General features: G+C 44.5%; 1 protein-coding gene across 3 annotated transcripts in view; it reads left to right on the top strand.

The window, feature by feature from the left end:
- KMT5B (lysine methyltransferase 5B) overlaps positions 1 to 19579 on the top strand; it is a 57599-nt gene that overhangs the window by 3240 nt on the left and 34780 nt on the right. For 2 of the 3 annotated variants that reach the window (XM_075928309.2, XM_075928310.2), the window contains exons 2-3: positions 15698 to 15958; positions 16900 to 17047. In XM_075928309.2, the coding sequence (XP_075784424.1) occupies positions 15781 to 15958; positions 16900 to 17047 (326 nt within the window). In that variant the 5' untranslated portion in view covers positions 15698 to 15780. The remainder of the gene's footprint in view (positions 1 to 15697; positions 15959 to 16899; positions 17048 to 19579) is intronic. The other variant, XM_075928311.2, reaches the window with a different exon arrangement.

Here is a 19579-nt window from a genome sequence, read left to right as displayed (position 1 = left end):
TTTTGTGGTGGGTTCTCCTTTGAATCTGGGAGTGTACCAAGATCTGTGAGTTGAGTGTCTCTAATGTGTGTAGGGGGAAGGGAGTTGCCTGTGTTGGCCACAAAAACATCTGACTTTGGCTTGGTGGCTTCCCTGAACAGCTCCCTTTGCAAGAGAGCTTTGATTCAGCAGATTCCTGCTCTCCTTTTGGTTTCTGCTATGGTCTTTTCTGAGAGGTTTTCAGCATTCTTGGGGCAGTTTTTCCAGCTTGCCTTTCCATGCCTCCCCTTTTAAATCTATCTCCTGTGGAATTATTACTGATGCTTGGGTGTGTGATCTAATTTTGTTCTGTGCTGCTTCCCAAGTGTCTTTTCCCTTTTCTCCTTCAGATTTTCCTCTTGTAACAAAGTGAATTCTTAAGTTTGAGTGCTACACAGGAGGTTCTAAAACAGTGAAAAGAGTGGCTGTCATTTGAGGTTATTCCACTTTCAGAAAGAAACATGAGGTTTTTATCCCATTGTGAGCTTGAGGTAGATGAACTGATGGATCAGTTTTTGCTTTTCCATGCTATTTCCTGACGTGTTTTGGTTTCATAGTCACAATTCAAACAAAGTAAGAACTTGTTTGAATTAAAAGATCAAACAGTAATGAAAAATGTTTGTCTTGAATGAATTCAATTACTAATGAGGAATGTCTAATGTGGCATTTACTCTAATCTGCCACGCATAACCTATCAACAAGATGGATATAAAAGTGAGACTTTTTTCCTTCTACATTGAATTAAATACTAAATAGTGCAGAAGTGGGACCCTAGCTTATTTGATTTCCTTTGACATCATACCTTTACATGGACTAGGCCAGTTTAAATTTAACCAATTTTTGTGGTTATACAGTCACTTTTTTTCTAAAATGAAAGAAATTTTATTATGGTTCCAACTGCAGCAATAACTTGTATGTCTTTCCCTCATAACACTATGCTTAGTGTTAAGTATACCTACCACAAAGATACCTCTGGTAGTACAAGTTGGACCTCTATTGTCTGGCAACATCGGTGGTCTAGAAGGACCATGGATGACTAGGGAGCCAGAGCATGGAGGTTGCTAGCGGTTGGGAGCAGAGCCGACCAGTAGGACAACAGAACCTGCAGCTGGCTGGGTTGGGAAGCCGATGGGGGCAGCAGAGCTCACAACCAATGGGGCCAGGAAGCCACCAGAGTCCAGAGGGTGGGGGTGGGCCGCTGGAATCCACAGCTAGCGGGGCCAGGTAGAGGACTGGGGAGCTTTAGGGCTCTTAGCTGGTGGGGGCTGTGAGTGTCCATAGGGTCACTTCTGGAGCCCAGGGGGTTGCTGAAGCAAGGGGGCTGGGGCAGCACTGGCTGGTAGTTGGTGAGAGGAGCCCAATAGAAGGCTGGCACCCCTCTCCCCCCCCCCCCCCACCCCCTTTCCTGGACTCTTTCTAGTCTGGAAAACTCCCTCATCTGGGACTGGTCAGCTCCCAAGGGAGCTGGACCCAGGAGGTCAAACCTGTACAGCAATATAGGTAATGTATAAGTAGTCCACTAATTTTTAAGGATTTGCAGGATACATGCCTGAGTTTTGTGAAACTATGATTTTGCATTTCTTGTTAGTTTACATTTGAGATTTTATATATGCTTTGTTTACATTTTATATTTTTAATTTTATATTAAGCCATATATATTTTTTTAAGAGTGAAGGCATTTTTGATGAGTGGGGGCGTGGAGGAAGAACTTGAGGAAAAACTTGCTTAGCAAAAGCTTGTTTTTTACAAAGAATTTAAGACCAATAGAAATCTTTACACAAATTAAAGGGGGGGGAGGAGCAAAACCAGTTGTTTGTTTTTAAACACTGCACGAGTGTTCAAGGTCTATGGCCAGATTTTTATCATGGCATAGTCACACTGCCTGTTTTAAATAAAAAGTAACAATTGACTTTCATTTTCCCCAATGACAAATTTAAACAGTATAAATAATGTAAACTGGGTTTTTAGAAAGTATTATAAATGATGCCTTAGATCAGAGTGGGGTACCTATTGTCCAGGGGCTGGCCTGCCTAGATCTAGCCCCTGTAATGGTACGCCAGCCGCCTGCCATCCCCCCACAGGGCTGGAACACATAAAATCAACTAGCCTGGGCCTCCCCAGGTAGACTCTGGTGTGCAAGGGAAATGTGAGGAGTGTTTTCTCTCCTTCTCAGTTGTGGGGAGCACATGAGTATGTTTTTATTTTTGTTTCTTGTGTGCGGTCCCCGACTGGACGCTTCTGTGGCCTCCTGACCCACAAAAGGTTCCCCACCCCTGCCTTAGGTTAATTATTAGAACTATAACCTAGATAATCAGATGTGTGTTGGCAATGTCCCAGTTTTCTGTTCAGTAAATATATTGCATATTCTCTAGACCACAGGTGGGCAATAATGTTTGATATGGGGAGGGGCACTTCAAGAATTTGGAAAGTGGTCAAGGGCCGCACTCTTCAGTGATGTTAATGGAGGTGGTGCAGAGTCTGGGATGGAGGTTCGATGCAGAAGGAAGCTTGCAGTAAGGGATTGGGGTGCAGGAGGGGGGCATGGGGGCAGAGGGTTTGGGTTATGTTGGTTTTAGGGGAAGGAGTGGGAGGGTGGGGGCAGCCCTCAAAGCCTCTCTCCCCTCCCCTGGGCTTGCAGCTGTTCAAAGACAAACAGCTGGAGGGCCCTCTTTTTTCTTAGCAGGGGAGGTAGGGAGCCTTTCTGCCAGATCCAGCAACTTGGCAGGCTGAATCCATCCTGTGGGCTATATTTTGCCCAGCCCTGTTCTAGGCTGTGCATCCTACAGAGCATGCCGAACTTGAAATTAGTAGCTTGGGTGCTCAGTGGAAATGCCATCAAGCCTGCCTTTCCCACAATCAACAAGAGTCCACTCAGGCAGAATGAATTTTGTTATGGGCACCAATGTTGATGTGACTTGTGACACATCTTCATATTGGTGCACATAATAAAATTCATATGGCAGGCATGGGGCCACGGATTCTGTGTGGGGGAAGGGGCTTAGGCCTAGAGCAGAGGGTGGGAGTGTGAGGGCCCTGGTTCTGGATGAAAGCTATGGGATGAGACCAGGAATGAAGGACTGTGGGCTAGGACAGAAGGTTGTGGTACAAAGGCTCTGGAGTTTGGTCTACAGCAGTGGGCTCCAAACAGGGGCTACTGATTTGGAATACAGTAGGAGGCTGTGGATTGAGGTAGAGGGTTGGAGTGAAGGCTAGGGACTTGAAGGACTAATTGACTATCTATCATTTGCTTATCGGATAGTTGACACACTAGTTGCTTCCCCTCCCCCCTTTGCTGCCTCTATCAGAGGCAGCAACGGGGGGGGGGGGGCAGGGGGGGAGGGGAGAGAAGCGGGGATGCTTCAAAGCGGCTGCACCGCATGCAAACTGGAGCCAGACTCTGGGCTCCACATGTCACTGCTGCTTTGAAGTGCCACGTGCATCCCAGGGCCAGCTGGGGGCTGCATGCAGCATTTCAAAGTGGCATCACTAGGCAGAGCCCAGGGTCTGCCTTTTTGAAATGCTGCATGCAGCCCGGGGTAGCTGGGCACTCCCATGCTGATCCTGAGCTCCATGTGGCCCTGCCACTTTGAAATGTCATGGAGAGCCCAGGGCCAGTGGGGGGACTGCTTGAGTCCCCCTCTGGCCCTGTGCTCCCTGCAGCACTTTCCCTTTGAATTGTAACAACATCCCTGGGGCTGTTGCTATACTTAAGTCGGAGGCGCCCTTATCAACTAATCAAATAGTTGATGCAAATTGCATCAGCTATCTGATTACCCAGTTAAATTTAGATTAAACATCCCTAGTGAGGGCTCTGGGGTGGACCTGGGGTTAAGGGTTTGGGATGCAAGAGGGAACTTCAGGGTTGGGGTGCAGGAGGAAAAATAGGCTCTGGGGTGGGGATGAGGATGGCAGGTTTGGGGTGCAGGAGGTGACACTGAATTGGGGCTCACATATGTATATATGGCCTTTTAAAATACAGTAATTCCTCATTTAACATGTGCCCGCTTAACACGTTTTCGCGATAGCACGATTTTTTTTAGGGAACGTTTTTTGAATTACACGACCATCCCCGGAATAACATGATGTCCCCAGCTGGCCTGTTGCCGGTGGCTGCGCAGGGCTTCCCCCACCTCCCTGCAAAGCTGGGGAGGGTTTGCCATGCGCCTCACCAATCCCCATTGGACTGTCCCCTTCACCCTCCCCGCCCCCCCCCTCGTTGGATGCAGTGCGGGTCCTGGCAGACCCATCACAGGGGCATACTCCCAGCCAAATCCCCCTCCCTTTCCCTTCCCTTCCCTTCCCTTCCCTGCCCTTCCCTTCCCCAGAGACAAACACCTCCTCTCCCTGATGTAACCCAATCCCCTTTCTCCCTCAACCTTATGTCCTGGTCCCAACAGACACCACCGCTTGAAATGCAACCCCCCACCTTTTCTATTATTTTCAATGGGGAAAATTGACCCTGCATTACATGTTTTTACTTAACACGATCACTTTCTGAAACATATCTATAGAGTTAAATGAGGAATTACTGTATGTGATGAGCCACTTTGCTTGCTTAAACTGTAAAGAACACATTCAGATAATACAGTAATAGGTGCTGTTTCTTTGTGTTTTTTCAAATTCCCTCCCCCCCCCCCCCCCCCAAAAAAAAAAACTAGGTCTCCAACAGAGTTCAGAAGCTGACCAATTCAGTTACATTTACCATCTTGAAATCAGTATTCAGGGTGTCTGGATGTGAGGGATGCAGAGTGAGATTAGGCTGTACATTGAAACAAAGGATTTGTTTACATGGTGAAACTTACCAGTATAATCAGGGCTTGCTGAGCGGAGGCGAGCCCTGCTCAGCAGCTGCATGGTTCTGTGATCATGTGCGGATGGTTCTGCGCATGCACAGATCGCTCCGCGCCAGCTCTTCTGGGGTGTAATCTACTCGCCATGGGCGAGTAGATTATACTTGGGGCTCGACAAATAGTGTAATGATACAGTAGTCGTACCTGTGTAAGTAACTCTCTACGTGGGCATTATTCTTGTTCCAGAATAATGAACACACCAATGTAACTAGGCCAGTACTCTCTTTTTTTTTTTTTTTTTTTTTCCCCCTTCCATCATGCAGAGAAGCCATGGGTTAGAACTCAGAGTGTTTAAAATGTGTGTGTTTAGGTAAACGTGTAACTACTGAAAATTTCAAGTGGTTGCACGTTTACACGTGGATGGAGGCAGCTTCCTGTGCATACCAGCCCTCGCAGAGCTGACTCCCCTCCTCTGTGCTGCTGCCTCTATATCAGAGGCAGCAGCAAGGGGGTGAGGGGGGAGGGGCAGAGCTGCATATAACTGAAGATTAACCAATAAGTCTAGGCTCATCAGATAACCATGTACAGTTTACACTTTCACATCCCTAGTTAGAACTAGGGATGTTGGATATAGTTGTGTAACGACACAAACTTAGCGGTTACATGACTATTCAATAGTCCCTGGGAGTGGGGCTGGCAGCCAGTGCACTCCTGGCTTTGCTCCCAGGGAGCTCTTTGCCACCCTGCACTGCTGCCTCTTTGAGAGGCAGCAGCATGGGGTTGCAGGCAGGAGCTGGTCTGTGAGGGGAACCAGTTTAAAAACTAGCTTCTCATGCAGACCGCCTGCCTGCAACCCCACACTGGTGCCTCTGATACAGAAGCAGCAGTGCAGGGTGTCAAGGGGCTTCCTGGAAGTTAAGCTGGGAGTGCAATGATAGAGACAGCAGCGGGGGCGATGGGCAGGCAGATCTGGTGCTCATGGGGAGCTGGCTTTTAAGTCAACTCCTCACAGGCGTTGGCTCCTGTGCTTATGTCTTGCTGCCTCTGTGGGAGGAGGGGAGGGGAATGCATGTAGTTGACAAGATTAACTGATAAGCCTAGACTTATTGGTTATTAATAGTTGTTCACACGATGACATCCTTAGTTAGATCTCACTTATATAGGGTTATGTAATTTGAAAGACTAACAAGGTCCCTTAAGTGAATGTGGAGGGTGAGACTTTACCCCCCCCAAGCAGAGTTTTATACCACCCGAAAAGGAAGATAAGCCTGAGACCCCATCAAATCCGCTGAGGACTTCACTATTACTGTTCTAATGTAGAAGGTACATAGCTATTAACCTGATGGGTGGTAGTATAATTTCCCTCCACTCCCTTAAGAAATATTATACCTAGTAGGGATGTTAAATTTAGATTGATTAACCGACTATTCGATTAGCCTATAAGAGCACCAGCGGGGCGTTTGTACGTTTCAAAAGCAGAAGCCCCACAGGGAGTGTGTGGCCAGTGGGGACTCCTCCAGCTGTCCCCGCACTCCCTGCAGCACCTGATCCTTTGAAATGTACAAGAGCTCTGGCAGGACTCTTGTACACTTCAAAAGGAAGCCCTGCAGGGAGCAAGGCTTCTGTTTTTGAAATGTATAAGAGTCCTGCTGTGGCTCGCATACATTTCAAAAGCAGAATTTCAGCAGTGTCCCCCCCCCCCCCCCGCACCTTTTCTGCTGTGCCTCTACTTCCCCTGCCCCCCAAGAAGATGGAGCTGTGGGGAACCAGCTTTTAAGCCAACTCACCCCCAGCACTGGCTCCTGCTTCTTCCATCCCCTTCCCCCCCTTGCTGCCTCTCTCTGGTAGAGGCAGCAGGGGGAGAGCGACTAGTCTCTTAAATCAGCATAGGTACTAGGAATGTGAGGAACAGTGCTTCTTCAGTGACATCTGCTGAACTAGAGAGAAATTGACTCAAGCCTAATTTCCTCCTTCATGGAGAGAGTTTTCCTGGTTAAAGTGTAACTGATGTGCTGCTTTAAGATGTAGAGAGAGAGATTTGCTAGTTATTTAGACAAAGGCACTTACTAAGATTATATTAGAATTCATCTGCTACAATAAGTTTTTCCAGCAGACTTGAATTGCCTGTACTTCATTTTACTGTAGCTTGGCAAAGTTTGGTCCAGATGTGAAAAGTCCTGGATGGAATTCATGTCCACGTGATCCATATTACCTCTTCACAGCAAAGAGAGTGGTTAAACAGATTTAATTGGAATAAATATAATTTGCCTCCATAGCTGCTAGTGGCTTAACCAAAACTTCCTGCTGCAGAGCTTTTCTGAGGGGAAAATTCCAAGCCATTTTTTACCCATTTTTGTATTCTTAAATACCTTCTCTTTGTGTTATGACAATTATCAAACATTCTTGAACCTCTAGTTCTAGTTTTGGAGCTTGTTAAATCTTATGTCCCAACTTATGTTTTTCCTTTATCTTTTGTTAGAATAATTATTTGCAATCTTTTGACAGCACTTGTGGCCATCTATATTGCAAACTTTTTTTTATTTTGGTATATGGCACTGAACAGTCTTGACTTACAGCAGGCATAATAGAATTATTTTAGCTGATGAAAATGTACATTGAACAATATAGCATACTTTTCCCAAATGTTGGCAATTTGCATGTATTGCACTCAAAGATTTTTTTTTTAAAACTACAAATCTTGCACTCTAATCTATCTTACAATGCTTTTCAACTGCTAATACTGTAAATTAAGTAGGAAAAACTAATTGTGTACAGTATAGTAACTTTTTTCAATTTTAACGTGACATATCTACAACATCTAAAGGCATGTTTCAGATTGTTTAGAACTGGGTCCCTTTTTCTATGAGCCATGTGATCACGAGTATCAAGTTACAGTGGTGTAGAGGAGCAGTAATGGCTTTTTGTTGTTATAATTTATTTGTACAAAAGGCATTCAGACTGTGAACAAAGCGGGTTTGCCAGTTATTTACATGCTGTAGATTTTCTGCACTAATTTGTGACTCTACTGACTATTGGGGGGGGGGGAGGTATAACTCAGTGGTTTGAGCATTGGCCTGCTAAACCCAGGGTTGTGAGTTCAGTCTTTGCAGAGGCCATTTAGGGATTTGGGGCAAAAATTTGTCAGGGATGGTACTTGGTCCTGCTGTGAAGGCAGGGGACTGGACTCAATGAACTTTCAAGGTCCCTTCCAGTTCTAGGAGATAGGCAATCTCCAGCCTATTGAGCTAGACTTTTTTTTTTTTTTTTTTAACATGGGTCAGTAGTTGTAGAGGTAGCATTAGGTCATTTGATCACTAGTTTTAAACTATCTAAACTTTAAATGAACAGACATAACCTTTGCTTTTGGTGGTTTCCCTCCCCCATCAATTTCTGATGTCTCTAGTGTTTGTGTTCCTTACCTCCTTAATTCGGTTTTTATTGCTTCTTGTAGAATACTGGTCAAGATGGTTTGATTTTTAAATCTCCAAAAAATATTTTAAATCAAGTTTCCCACTGATACTTCACATTTCTTCATACAGTGGTGCAAATCTGATAACTTTGAGTTAATTACAGCATTTTAACAACATCTAAGAGGATGTATGTTGTGTAATTTTTTTAGTTAATGTGGTTTTTTTTATTAATTTAGGAAATAATACTCTTCTCTGTCAAGCTGCAGATGCAGCGTCAGTACATTAGAAATTGTAAGAACTAAATCATACAGACAAACACAATAACACTTAAAGTTAATTACATTAAATCTTAAATGTTGCATAAATATTTCACATTTGCAATTGCAACAGTCTGAGTTGCCTGCTGACGACTGTACTTTATATTTTATATATATATATATATATATATATATATATATATATATATATATATATATATATATATATATATATATATATATATATATATATATAAAAATAAACAAACAGACCTGGCTAGTGCAGCCCCTGCCTGTGGTAGGGGTGTGTTCCAGTCTTGTGGTTTTTCTCCTCCCCACCCCCCCCCCCCGTCGGTTAGCCAGTTTAAACAAATTGTTTAACAAACAAGTTTTTTATACCCCTAGTGTAGTGTCCTTAAAATGTCTACAACTAGCTCTCCTCTTTCCCACTCTCACTGTCATTTTAATGCAGATCTTATTCCAAGTACCAAAAAAGCGAAGGCTGACTGTGGCTAGAGTGCACTTAATTTTGGGGTAAGCCCCATTGAAAACAAATATTAGGCCTTGTATACACTGTCACTTTTTTTGTTGATTAAAAATTGCTTTTTAACAACAAACCTCTAAGCGTCCACTCTACAATGTGACAAATATAACACATGGCTGGTTTTGTTTGTTTTTGGTTTTTTTGGCAACAAAAAACTTCCAGACATGTAAGCTGAGGTGAAAGTATGCAGGTGTGTCCTGGTGGGCAGCTCCGGCAAGAACTGGCTGAGCTGTGGCAAAAGCCAACAGCGGGCTATTTAAAGAGCTGGCAGGGGCCCAGATTGCGATATGACAGTACCTGTAAGACATTTTAAGTTACTTTCACTACTGCCTGCAAGGGACTTTTGTTTCTGCACTATCGACAGTCATGCAGTGTGTACTAGGTAGGGGTTTTTGTCGAGTTGATTGAACTCCAGTGTATATTCCACTCTGGACATCACCTTGAACTCAGCTGCCCTTCAGACACTTAATATTTTCAGGTGAAGATATGCTCCCCTCTGGCCTGCAGACCCCAAGAAATTTAAATCCATTTTCTGTGTTGGTGGCTCATCATGTGGAGATCCTCATAGCGTCTTTTCCAGGAAACAGGTGGTGGCTATTGATCCAAATACTCTCCTGCTTGAAGCAGTGCAGAGCTTTTAGATCTAATCAGCATGGGGGTGAGAAGAATTGGTGCAGTCGGACTTGCAAATGACCCATAGGAACTGAAACACATACGGTTGCATTTCTTGAGCCTTGTATTAGAAGGGATATGAGCAAGACACCCTGCAGTGCACAGCCAAGATCAAGGAACTCCAGAAAGCCTACCCTAAGGCAGAGGAGGGAAACAGCCAGTCTGGTGCTGCACCTGAATCATGCCAGTTTTATAAAGAGCTGGATGGAATCCTGGGTGGGGATCCCAGAACCACACCCCGGGACCTATGGATAGTTCTCAGAAAACAGAGCCAGAAATACTTGTCCCAGATTCACCACAGACACAAGTTGAAAAGAGATTGAAGAGGGCCAGGAGGTGAAGGTCAATCCAGTGACAACCTGTGTGCTCAGCAGTAAGGAATTGTTTTCAAACAATGTTTGTGAGGATGCTCAGCAACTCATCATGGAAGAGATGCCACACATTGAAGCAGAAGGGACGCAGGGTACATTGGTGTGCAGGTGGGTGGCGTTAGGGGCTGAGTGGGCAGCAGCCCTACAGGACGGTATTAAGGTGATGCCCTGGCAAGTAGTTGCTGTGCAGGCACCCAGAGTTAGGGGCTGAGCAGGCGGCAGGCAAGGCAGTAAGTTGCTATATGCAGTCAGGGAAGGGAGGTGGGGGGCAGCAGTCTGGGACCACCAGCAGCTGTATTTCTCTGACCTGATTAGCACTTCTTGGGTTTGCATTATGGATTAACAGAGCCTGTTGCTGCACACACTGAGAGCAATAGAATCTTCCTGGAAAATGGTGCTGAAGATTCCCCTGATGTACTTGTTTTGTCACAGAGATTCTATGGCAGGGCTGCTGTTGCCTCCCCCTCCCCCCCCCCCCCCCCCTTGTATGACACTTTACCAAACCAGTCCTCAATGTGTGCTGCCAGAATCAAGGCAGCACATAGCGTGGCTGCATAAGGACCGAGGAGCCCCCCACTTGCAAAATCTCAGTCCAGGTTTGCTTGTTAACCTTCAGCAGTGATATGTCTGCAGGAGCGATTTGCAGCATGTAGGATTATCAAAAATTGTTTCCTTGTACAACAGCAGTCTGTACTTTCTTAGTCATAAGCAACCCTCCTTCCTCCCCCTCCCCTCACACTTTAAAACTCACCGTGAGTACAGTGTCTACAGAGATCTGTATTTTGCTTCCAGACTAAGTGGGAAGTTTGTGGTTTTGTTTTTGTTCAGGGGCCTGCATATAAGTGAAATGTAACCATCTTTATTGTGAAAAGTAATCACTCTGTTGTTAATAGTTGCTTTTGCATACCAGACCTTGAGAACTCAGCCGCCTTGTCAACCATCAGGCAGGCTATGACAACTAAGGAAAAAAAGCCAAGGACACACGATGATCTGGTGAAGGATTTGTTGGGTCACTCACGTCAATCAGAGTAGCAGGGAGGAGCTATGGAGAGGGAACAAAGAGATAGGGATGGTGAGCAGAGAGTGGAAATGAGATAAGTTAGGGCCAATTAACAGACAGGAGACCACTGAATGCATGCTATAGTTCATGCACAATCAAAATGACATCACGAGGAGTATAATCCTGCTGAATAATAGAGACCATAATCAAAGGCTTCCCATGCAGGATTCTTTTTCCTGCAGCCGTGCCTCTACCCTCTTCCCCTCCCACATCACCATTCATGGCCGCAAAGGTGCAATTCTGAATCCAGCAACCCTTCCTCTACACCCACACACTTACCACAACCCAGTAATGGTTTCTTCCCCTTACACTCCACTCCATGTGAAAGCAGTGGTGACAGCTGGATGTAACCACAGCTGTAAGGGTTTTCAAAGAGAATGTCATACATGTTTCCATGAGGTTTATTTTGTGTTAAACAACCCACACCAAATGCTTTGTTCTGAGCTGTTTGGTACAATGGGGATGCCTTGCTTAGAGGTAGGAAAGCAACCCCAACACACAGAAATCTCAGGCTTCCTTGTTGTCAAAGTGGTTCCTCAGATCCTCCATGATCTTGATGGCCAGCCTATGCACTCCTTTGACAGCCCGAGTATATTGACTTTTCAAAATGTGCACCCAAATGCGTATGCTGTGCTGCACTCATGGGGGAAAAACTTTACCCTTACTCTTGCAGAAATTATTTAAGCAACAGCATGTGTCCACCTCCTGGGGGATATGATTCTCCAAAAGGTCTAGCCTTGCATAAACACACCTCCATCTTCCTTTCAGTCTGCCAAAGGTACAGTCATTCAGCAGTGGCGTAATCTGTTGTTGAACCGCTCCTTACTGCTGTCCAGGTGGCCTATGTAAAGTTTCAAGAGCCAGGGATAGATCCCGTCACCTAGGAGCACTATGGGCATTTCTGCATCCTCCACTGTAAATTTCTGGCCTGGCTCAGTCCTGTATCCTCCACTGTAAATTTCTGACCTGGCTTGCAATGGGTCCAGGACCTACCTTTGCTGCAGCTCTGCATTTAAAGTGTTTTAGGGCAGGCAGCTCAACTCTGTTCTGGCTTGCGTCACATCTGGGAGCTCAGACCCCTTCTTCCGCCCAGTGGTTGCTTCCACCCCATGCTGCTGCCTCTATCAGGCAGCAGCATTGGGCAGTAGGCAGCCAGTCCACAAGAGGGAGTTGGTTTTTAAACTGGCTCCTCTTGTGGACCAGCTCCCGCCTGGCACCCCGTACTGCTGCTTCTAATACAGAGGCAGCAGCACAGAGTGGCGGAGGCTCCTTGGAAGTGGTGCCAGAGTGCACTGGCTGCTGGCCCCAGCCCGGGGACTATAGAATAGTTGAGTAACCGATAAGAATTCATGAGGTTACTTGACTGTTCAATTAACTGATATTTAACATACTACTACAGGCCACTTTTCCTGAAGATGTGACCTTTTCCAGGCCACCTCACACTTATGTCTGTGAAATGCCCACAGTGATCTACAAGCACCTGAAACACCATGGAGACGTAGCCCTTAGGATTGATGTTCTGTCGGGCAAAGTGGGGTGGCACTATAATGGGAATACATGTCCCATCTATTGCCCTGCCTCAGAAAAGCCCTTTTCAGCAAAGCCAGTCACTGTCATCTACGTTTCCCAGAGCCACAGATTAAACCATATTGTTAGTCTTTAAAGTGCTACACAGTCCTGTTTTTGTTTGTTTCAGCTGCACCAGACTAACACGGCTACATTTCTACCACTGTCCATCAAAATGTGATTTCTGCAGGACTAAGTCTACATTGCTACCCTCTTGCGCAAAAGCCTGTGCAAATGAAGTGTGAATTAGCATATCACCATGCTTCATTTGCATAATTAATTAGGGGCCGGTTTTGCGTTAGAGCCTTTTGTGCAAAAACGAGCCATCTACACAGATCCTTTTTTCACAAAAATTCCCTCTTGTGCAAAAGCCGTTCTTCCCGAAAAATGCGGAAGAATGGCTCTTGTACAAGAGGGGATTCTGCGCAAAAAGAAACTGTAGACGGCTCCTTTTTGTGCAAAAGCCTCTTGCGCAAAATTGTCCCCTAATTAATTACGCAAATGAATTGCAGTGATATGCTAATCCACACTTCATTTGCATAGGCTTTTGCACAAGAGGGATCCAATATAGATGTAGCCCAAGTGTGCATGGCAATAAGTACTGCCTTGACAGTAGATTTGCCCACTCCAAAATGATTGCTACCATTCTGTTGTGAATCTGGAGTGGCCAGCTTTCGCAAAGCAAAGGCCCTACACTTCTCTACCAGGAGAGCAACTCTCATTCTGGTGTCCTTGAGATGCAGTTTAGGGGCTAGCTCAGCACATGGTTAAAGTAAGGTTGCGTTATGCATCTGAAAGTTCTGCAACTGCTGCTCTTCATCCCACACCTGCATGACAGTGTGGTCCTACCACTCAGATGGTTTCCCTACCCCAAAAGTGACAATCCATGGTGTACACCAGGTCTGCCATAGCCCAGTGATTTATCAACTCATCGTCCTCTGAATCTAAATACAAATCTGAATAGGAATATGAATCTGAATCATCATCCACTAGCACAGGGGTGGGGAACCTACGACCCAGGGGCTGGATGCAGTCCCTGGCTTGCCTGGATCTGGTCCCTGAAGCTCAGGGCTTCTCTCTGCATTGGGGAGCCCGCACTGGTGAGGAGTGGGTTTTTTGTTTTGTTTTTCTCAATTGTGTGCAGCCCCTGAATGACTTTTTTTTTTTCTGTGGGTCAGTGGCCCCCAACCCAAAAAGGGTTCCCCATCCCTGCACTAGTAGGTTCATAAGCATATATGCTGCAATGCATGATGTCTTCTGTACACTGTTCATGATGAGGGCCAGAAGGCTGGGATGCATGTTTTCTTGCCATGGATGCTTTAATTGGCATGAAAGTAAACTGGAAACTATGGCTATCTGGGAAGAAAAGAGATGCATGTTTTTCATATTCCCAACATGCCTCATGCGACATTGCGCTTTCCCACAGGGCTTAGGGAGTGAAGGTGATGGAATGTACTGGGGGATGCATACCCACAATGCTTTATTCTTAATGTTGATGAGGGAGCTACAGATGTGGCCATGGTAAACCGCAGGTACCGGGAAAAACTGGTTTGGCGAGTTTCCAGTTTGGGCGACTTTTGTCTGTTGACAGCACTTTCTTCACCAAAACTTGCAAGTGTAGACATAGCCCAGTGGTCACCAACCAGTAGATGGGGATCTAGTAGTAGATCTTGAAGCCTCTGACAGGTGATCTGACTGGTTTGGCCAAGAGGCTATCAAGTGCAGCACTTCAGTTGCCCCTTCCCCCACTGCTGTGCACCTCCTGCCCTTTGCCTTGGAGCTGTCCCCCCTTTTCCCTCCTCCTCCCCTTGTTGGGCAGGGAAGGAAGAGGAAGGGGTGCTGATGTCAGGGTGCCCCCTCTCCCATCCTGTAATCTATCTCCAGAGAATAGAGAGGGGCACAACAGGGCCTGGGATGGAGGGAGTTTGCTGGCAGCTTTTGAGTGGTACGGGGCTTGGGCAGGGGTGAGCCTGCCTTAGCCCCTCTACACCACGTGTGGTAAGCTGTGTCCAGCTGGAGCTTGCATTCTGAACTTTTGTCACGGTCATAAACCTCCTCCTGTACCCCAAGCTCCTGCCCTAGCCCCCCCCCCCCCAGAACCAAACTCCCTTACAGAGCCTATACCCTTAACCCCCTTCTGCACCTCAACTCCCTGCCCCAGGCTCAGCTCAGAGCAACTCCAAATCCCTTAACTCTTCAAATCTCTTAACCCAAGACAAAAGTCTGCACCCTAACTGTCTGCCACTGCTTGATGAAAGGGAGGAAGAATGGAGGAGTGAGGCAGGCCAACACTAGGGCTGTGTCTACACTGGCATGAATTTCCGGAAATGCTTAAAACGGAATACTATTCCGTTTTCAGTTTTTCCGGAAAAGGGGGGTCTACATTGGCAGGCTGCTTTTCCGGAAAAGCCCTTTTTCCGGAAAAGCATCCATGGCCAATGTAGACGCGCTTTTCCGGAAAAGAGCCCCGATCGCCATTTTCGCAATTGGGGCTTTTTTCTGGAAAAGACTACTGGGCTGTCTACACTGGCCCTTTTCCGGAACAGTGTTCCGGAATAAGGACTTATGCCCGAGCGGGAGCAGAATAGTTTTTCTGGAATAGTGGCTGATTTTGTACAGTAGAGCATCGTTGCTTTTCCGGAAATTCAAGGGCCAGTGTAGACAGCTCGCAGCTTATTCCGGAAAAGCGGCTGATTTTCCGGAATAAGTGGCCCAGTGTAGACACAGCCTAGGTGTCCCAGGGATGGAGCTGGCTGCTATTGAAACTAGCAAGTACTCAACTGGCTTCTTGGAGTGTTGTGGGTTGTTTTGTGTGTGTGTGTGTGTGTGTGTGTGTGTGTGTGTGTGTGTGGTTTTTTTTTTTTTTTTTTTTTTTTAAAAGCATATGGATCTTCTGGCTGTGTAACAATTCTTAAAGCTCCTGAGTACCTAAGAGTTTTTTCTTAAAAGTTGTACTTTGAAAATAGATTAGTTTTAATCTTTTTGTATGGTTTTTTTTTCCCCCATTAGGAATTGAAAGTGAAATTATTGACCCACTTCTCCAAGCCTTTTGAAAAGTGACTAAATGCACCTGGGTCAGGCTATCTGTGGGAATGAAGTGGCTGGGAGAATCCAAGAACATGGTGGTGAATGGCAGGAGAAATGGAGGCAAGTTGTCTAACGAACATCAGCAGAATCAGTCCAAGTTGCAGCACCCTGGAAAGGAGAATCCAAAGACTAGCAAAAATGGAGTTGAGAGAAGATCAAGCAGATGTATGTACATGTTTATAGGTGGGGATGTGATTTGTGAATCACAATAACATCTTGCTTGCTGATTCGTTCGCTTTTTAATTGTTTGTTCTGAAATCTTGTGATACACGGTTAATTCACTGGGAAAGCTGTTGCCCCCCTCAATTAGCAACAGACTATTTTTATTATGCTTATAATTCAGTCATGATTATTTCAGAAATAAATATCTATTGAGCCCCATTGAAAAGTTAAATGCAAATAATTTAAATTGAATACATTTTCAATTCGGTGGAGGGAGAGAGGGAAACAACATTCTTAATATATGATGGCTAATAACTAACATTTACATGTGTATCACAAGAGTTCACTCCCCCTTCCCTTCCCCCACTGTCTCTGAGACATGTAGTCACTAGAATTAACTGATAAGATCAGTCTTAGTCAACTTAAATGATTAATGAATACACGTTGACATCCCTACCTTGCTCCCCAATCTCCTACCCAAGGTCACAACCCCCTCCTTCACCCAAACTCCCTCTGAGTCAGTCTCCTGGCTAGGTTTAAATAATAGTTTGGTCTAGGTGATCTATGTCAGCCCAGGATCAGAAGAAGCTGATCTCCTGTCAGGTCTTTCATTCTGTCCAAGAAAGATAGCCATAGTTTCATGGTCCTGGACACAGAGAACAAAGGAAATGAAATAAAATGTGAAAGAATGAAAACCTGCATCATGCACTCACAGGGCTGAGATCACACCCATGTATCTCGCTTCTTCCCCTATCCAATCAACAAAGCAGGCTGGGATGGGACTTACTTAGCTGGTGTCCCAGCTGATTGAAAGCATCATAGCCTGACCTGCACTAGTGCAGTGCCACCTACTTTTTGTTACTGCTGTTATCCTTGGTGGAGTTGTCCTCTTACAGTACCCTTACTGTAAGATTGAATAGTTTTCTATTTTAGTTAACACTGGTGTTTTTTGCTTTTCGCAGGTAGTGGTGCATCAGGATTTGAGGGCCAAAGTCGCTATGTGCCTTCCTCTGGAATGTCTGCCAAGGAGCTGTGTGAAAATGATGACCTGGCAACTAGTTTGGTTCTTGATCCCTATTTAGGTTTTCAGACACACAAAATGAATACTAGGTAACTTTGTTTACCTTTGTTTACCTAAAAGAAAAATAATCATCTTAGTGATGTAATCAGAAAGGAGATTATTGCATATCTGTAGAAAATTACAAAATGGTAATATTTGTTCTGTTGAGTAATATTTAGTCTTCAGAATGGTGCTGCTCGGGACTCGGCCATGGTGCCTGTACTGCTATACTTGGTATTTCTAGTAAACCCTATTGTCCAGTTCCATTATTGAACAGGAACTTAATACAGGTTGAACCTCTCCAATCTGTCACCCTTAGGACCTGGCTGGTGCTGAACCAGAAAATTTGCTAGACCATGGGAAGTCAGTATTTTCTAGTAGCATTACAAACCCTTCTATTGCTTACTGAGCTCTTAGAAGTCTTTTAGGGGTAAATTAGAGCTAAATAACAGCACAGAGCACTGAGAGCAAGGACTGGTAGATGTAAACAAACTTTATGGGACCACAGGAAACTTGATCCCACCCATGATAAGTAGACATCGGCTAAGTAAAATCAGGCCAGACCACAGCTGTTGCGGGACCTGAGAGTGAGGAACTAGAGAGGTTAGAAAGCTTTTTAGTCTAGGAAACAGTTACTTTAATCAGTTCAGAAGAGGTTACATTGATTAGCCTTTGTAAATAATGTTTGGGGGTAAAAGTAAAATGTTTACTTCAGTTGTTGGCCTTTCTTCATTCTTTAGTGGCACTAAGGCCCACAATCTGAAAAGTGCATGCAAAATCCCACTAGAGAGGTATAGTCAGATTATATGTATACCTATATTTAGTTGCACACTAGGGACTTGCATACCCAAGTCAGGTGCATACATTTATACTTAGATACACATTTTCCTAAAGAGTTGAACCTAAAATCGGTGTGGACTAGTGTCTGGTTTTTGAGTGTTTATTCCTATTTTTCAGACATACTACAGATTATACTCCTAGTCTGTAACATCCAGTTAAATTGTCAGTTTATGGATTATTTTTTTTATTTCAGTAGTTGAATTCTATATGTTTACCAAAAATACATATAATTGTGGCAGGAACTGTATCTTATTTTGCAGTAGGCATTGTAAACAAAATGAGGCCTTGATCTCAGTTGCAGCCTCATTGCAAATAAGCAAACTATTCAACCAGTTCATAATATTTCACTGGATAAATTTGTTGGATTTATTGATGATCCAAGATTATATAAAATCCCATTACTATAACAATGGTGCATTTTACTATGTCTTAAGGGTCATGGATGTAGGACAACAGGTGACCCAATATGAAGCTAAATTAATTCATGTTGTCATGCTGTAAAAATAATACTCTAGTAAGGCCTTGCACAGTGGGGTGACATCTGTGCTCTGATGTATTAACAAACCCTTGCCCTCTGCAGGCCCATTCTAAAAACCTGCATTTTCCGAACTCTGCACCCATTTTTGTTTTGCCATTCATCTGCGGAATGGTTTCACTCTTCAGGCACGCTCCAGAGTGTGATTTAGAATAGCAGCTTGAGTCCACAATAAAACTGTTTATTTAGGTAAATATTAAAGTCCTTGTTGTCACGATAGTTGGCCCAGCTGATTACAGATGCTCCTATAGTTAAAGGAGCCCTCTTTCTATCACACGGGAAGTCAGCTGAAGGAGATAGGTGTGTACATGATTCTATAGCTTCCTGTCAAGGAAATTATTGTGCAAAGAAATTTTCTCCTTTCTCTGTTTTATAATGGGATATCTTGACTTCATGAAGGTGTAATGTTTTCTGGTTATAAGGCTACAATGAGCAAACTATATTTCTTTAATTTATTCAAAATAATATTTTATTTCACAGTAATCAGCATGTATCTGTTCCTCTGAGACCTTGTGTGATGGATGGGATGGGTGCTACCCTTTTCTAGACATCCCAGTATTCAGTAGCTAAATTGCCTGTAAAAGGTTAAACCTAGAACAGTGGGTATTCAGGAAATTTTGGTAGGGAGCCAGGAAAGTCAATGGGAAGAGTGAGAAATTTGAAATAGGTTTTGCTTGCTTTGGTCGTCTTTGTGTGAATTAAGAGCAGAAACTGGAAGAAAGATTAAGTAAGCCCTGGTGCCAGACATGACATTTTCAGCAATATCTATGCCTAGAAAGGATGAAACCTTGAAACAACAGATGTGAGTAGACAGGGAATATATAGTTAGACAGACAGGTTATTTTCTTGGTTTGTAGGACTTCTCTGTGCTGACTTTAAAAAAAACCCTGTCCACTGTAACTGAATCCCAAGGAAGCAATTCACTGTGCTTTAATCTGTTGTTTTAGTAGTGCTCTAACACCTAGCAACCAAGATACTTTACCAAATTCATCATCTTTGTTTTGTTAATAAAATCACCTTTTTAAGACTATAATCTGATTCCTGTATCCTAGAAGGCAGGTGATTCTGTATGCATGTGTTTGAGACTGAAGGTCAGTTATTAGGAGAGATCTTGAAAAAGAACTGTAATCTCTTGAGGGAGGATTAAAGAGTTTTGGGTTAGCCCATAGGAAGAAATTCACAAGTGCATCTTCCTGGCTTTTAAGGG

Source organism: Pelodiscus sinensis, chromosome 5 (genome assembly GCF_052426305.1).
Source record: "Pelodiscus sinensis isolate ZL-2025 chromosome 5, ASM5242630v1, whole genome shotgun sequence".
In the NCBI taxonomy this organism is placed as follows: Eukaryota; Metazoa; Chordata; order Testudines; family Trionychidae; genus Pelodiscus; species Pelodiscus sinensis.
This window is presented reverse-complemented; position numbering and strand designations above follow the sequence as displayed.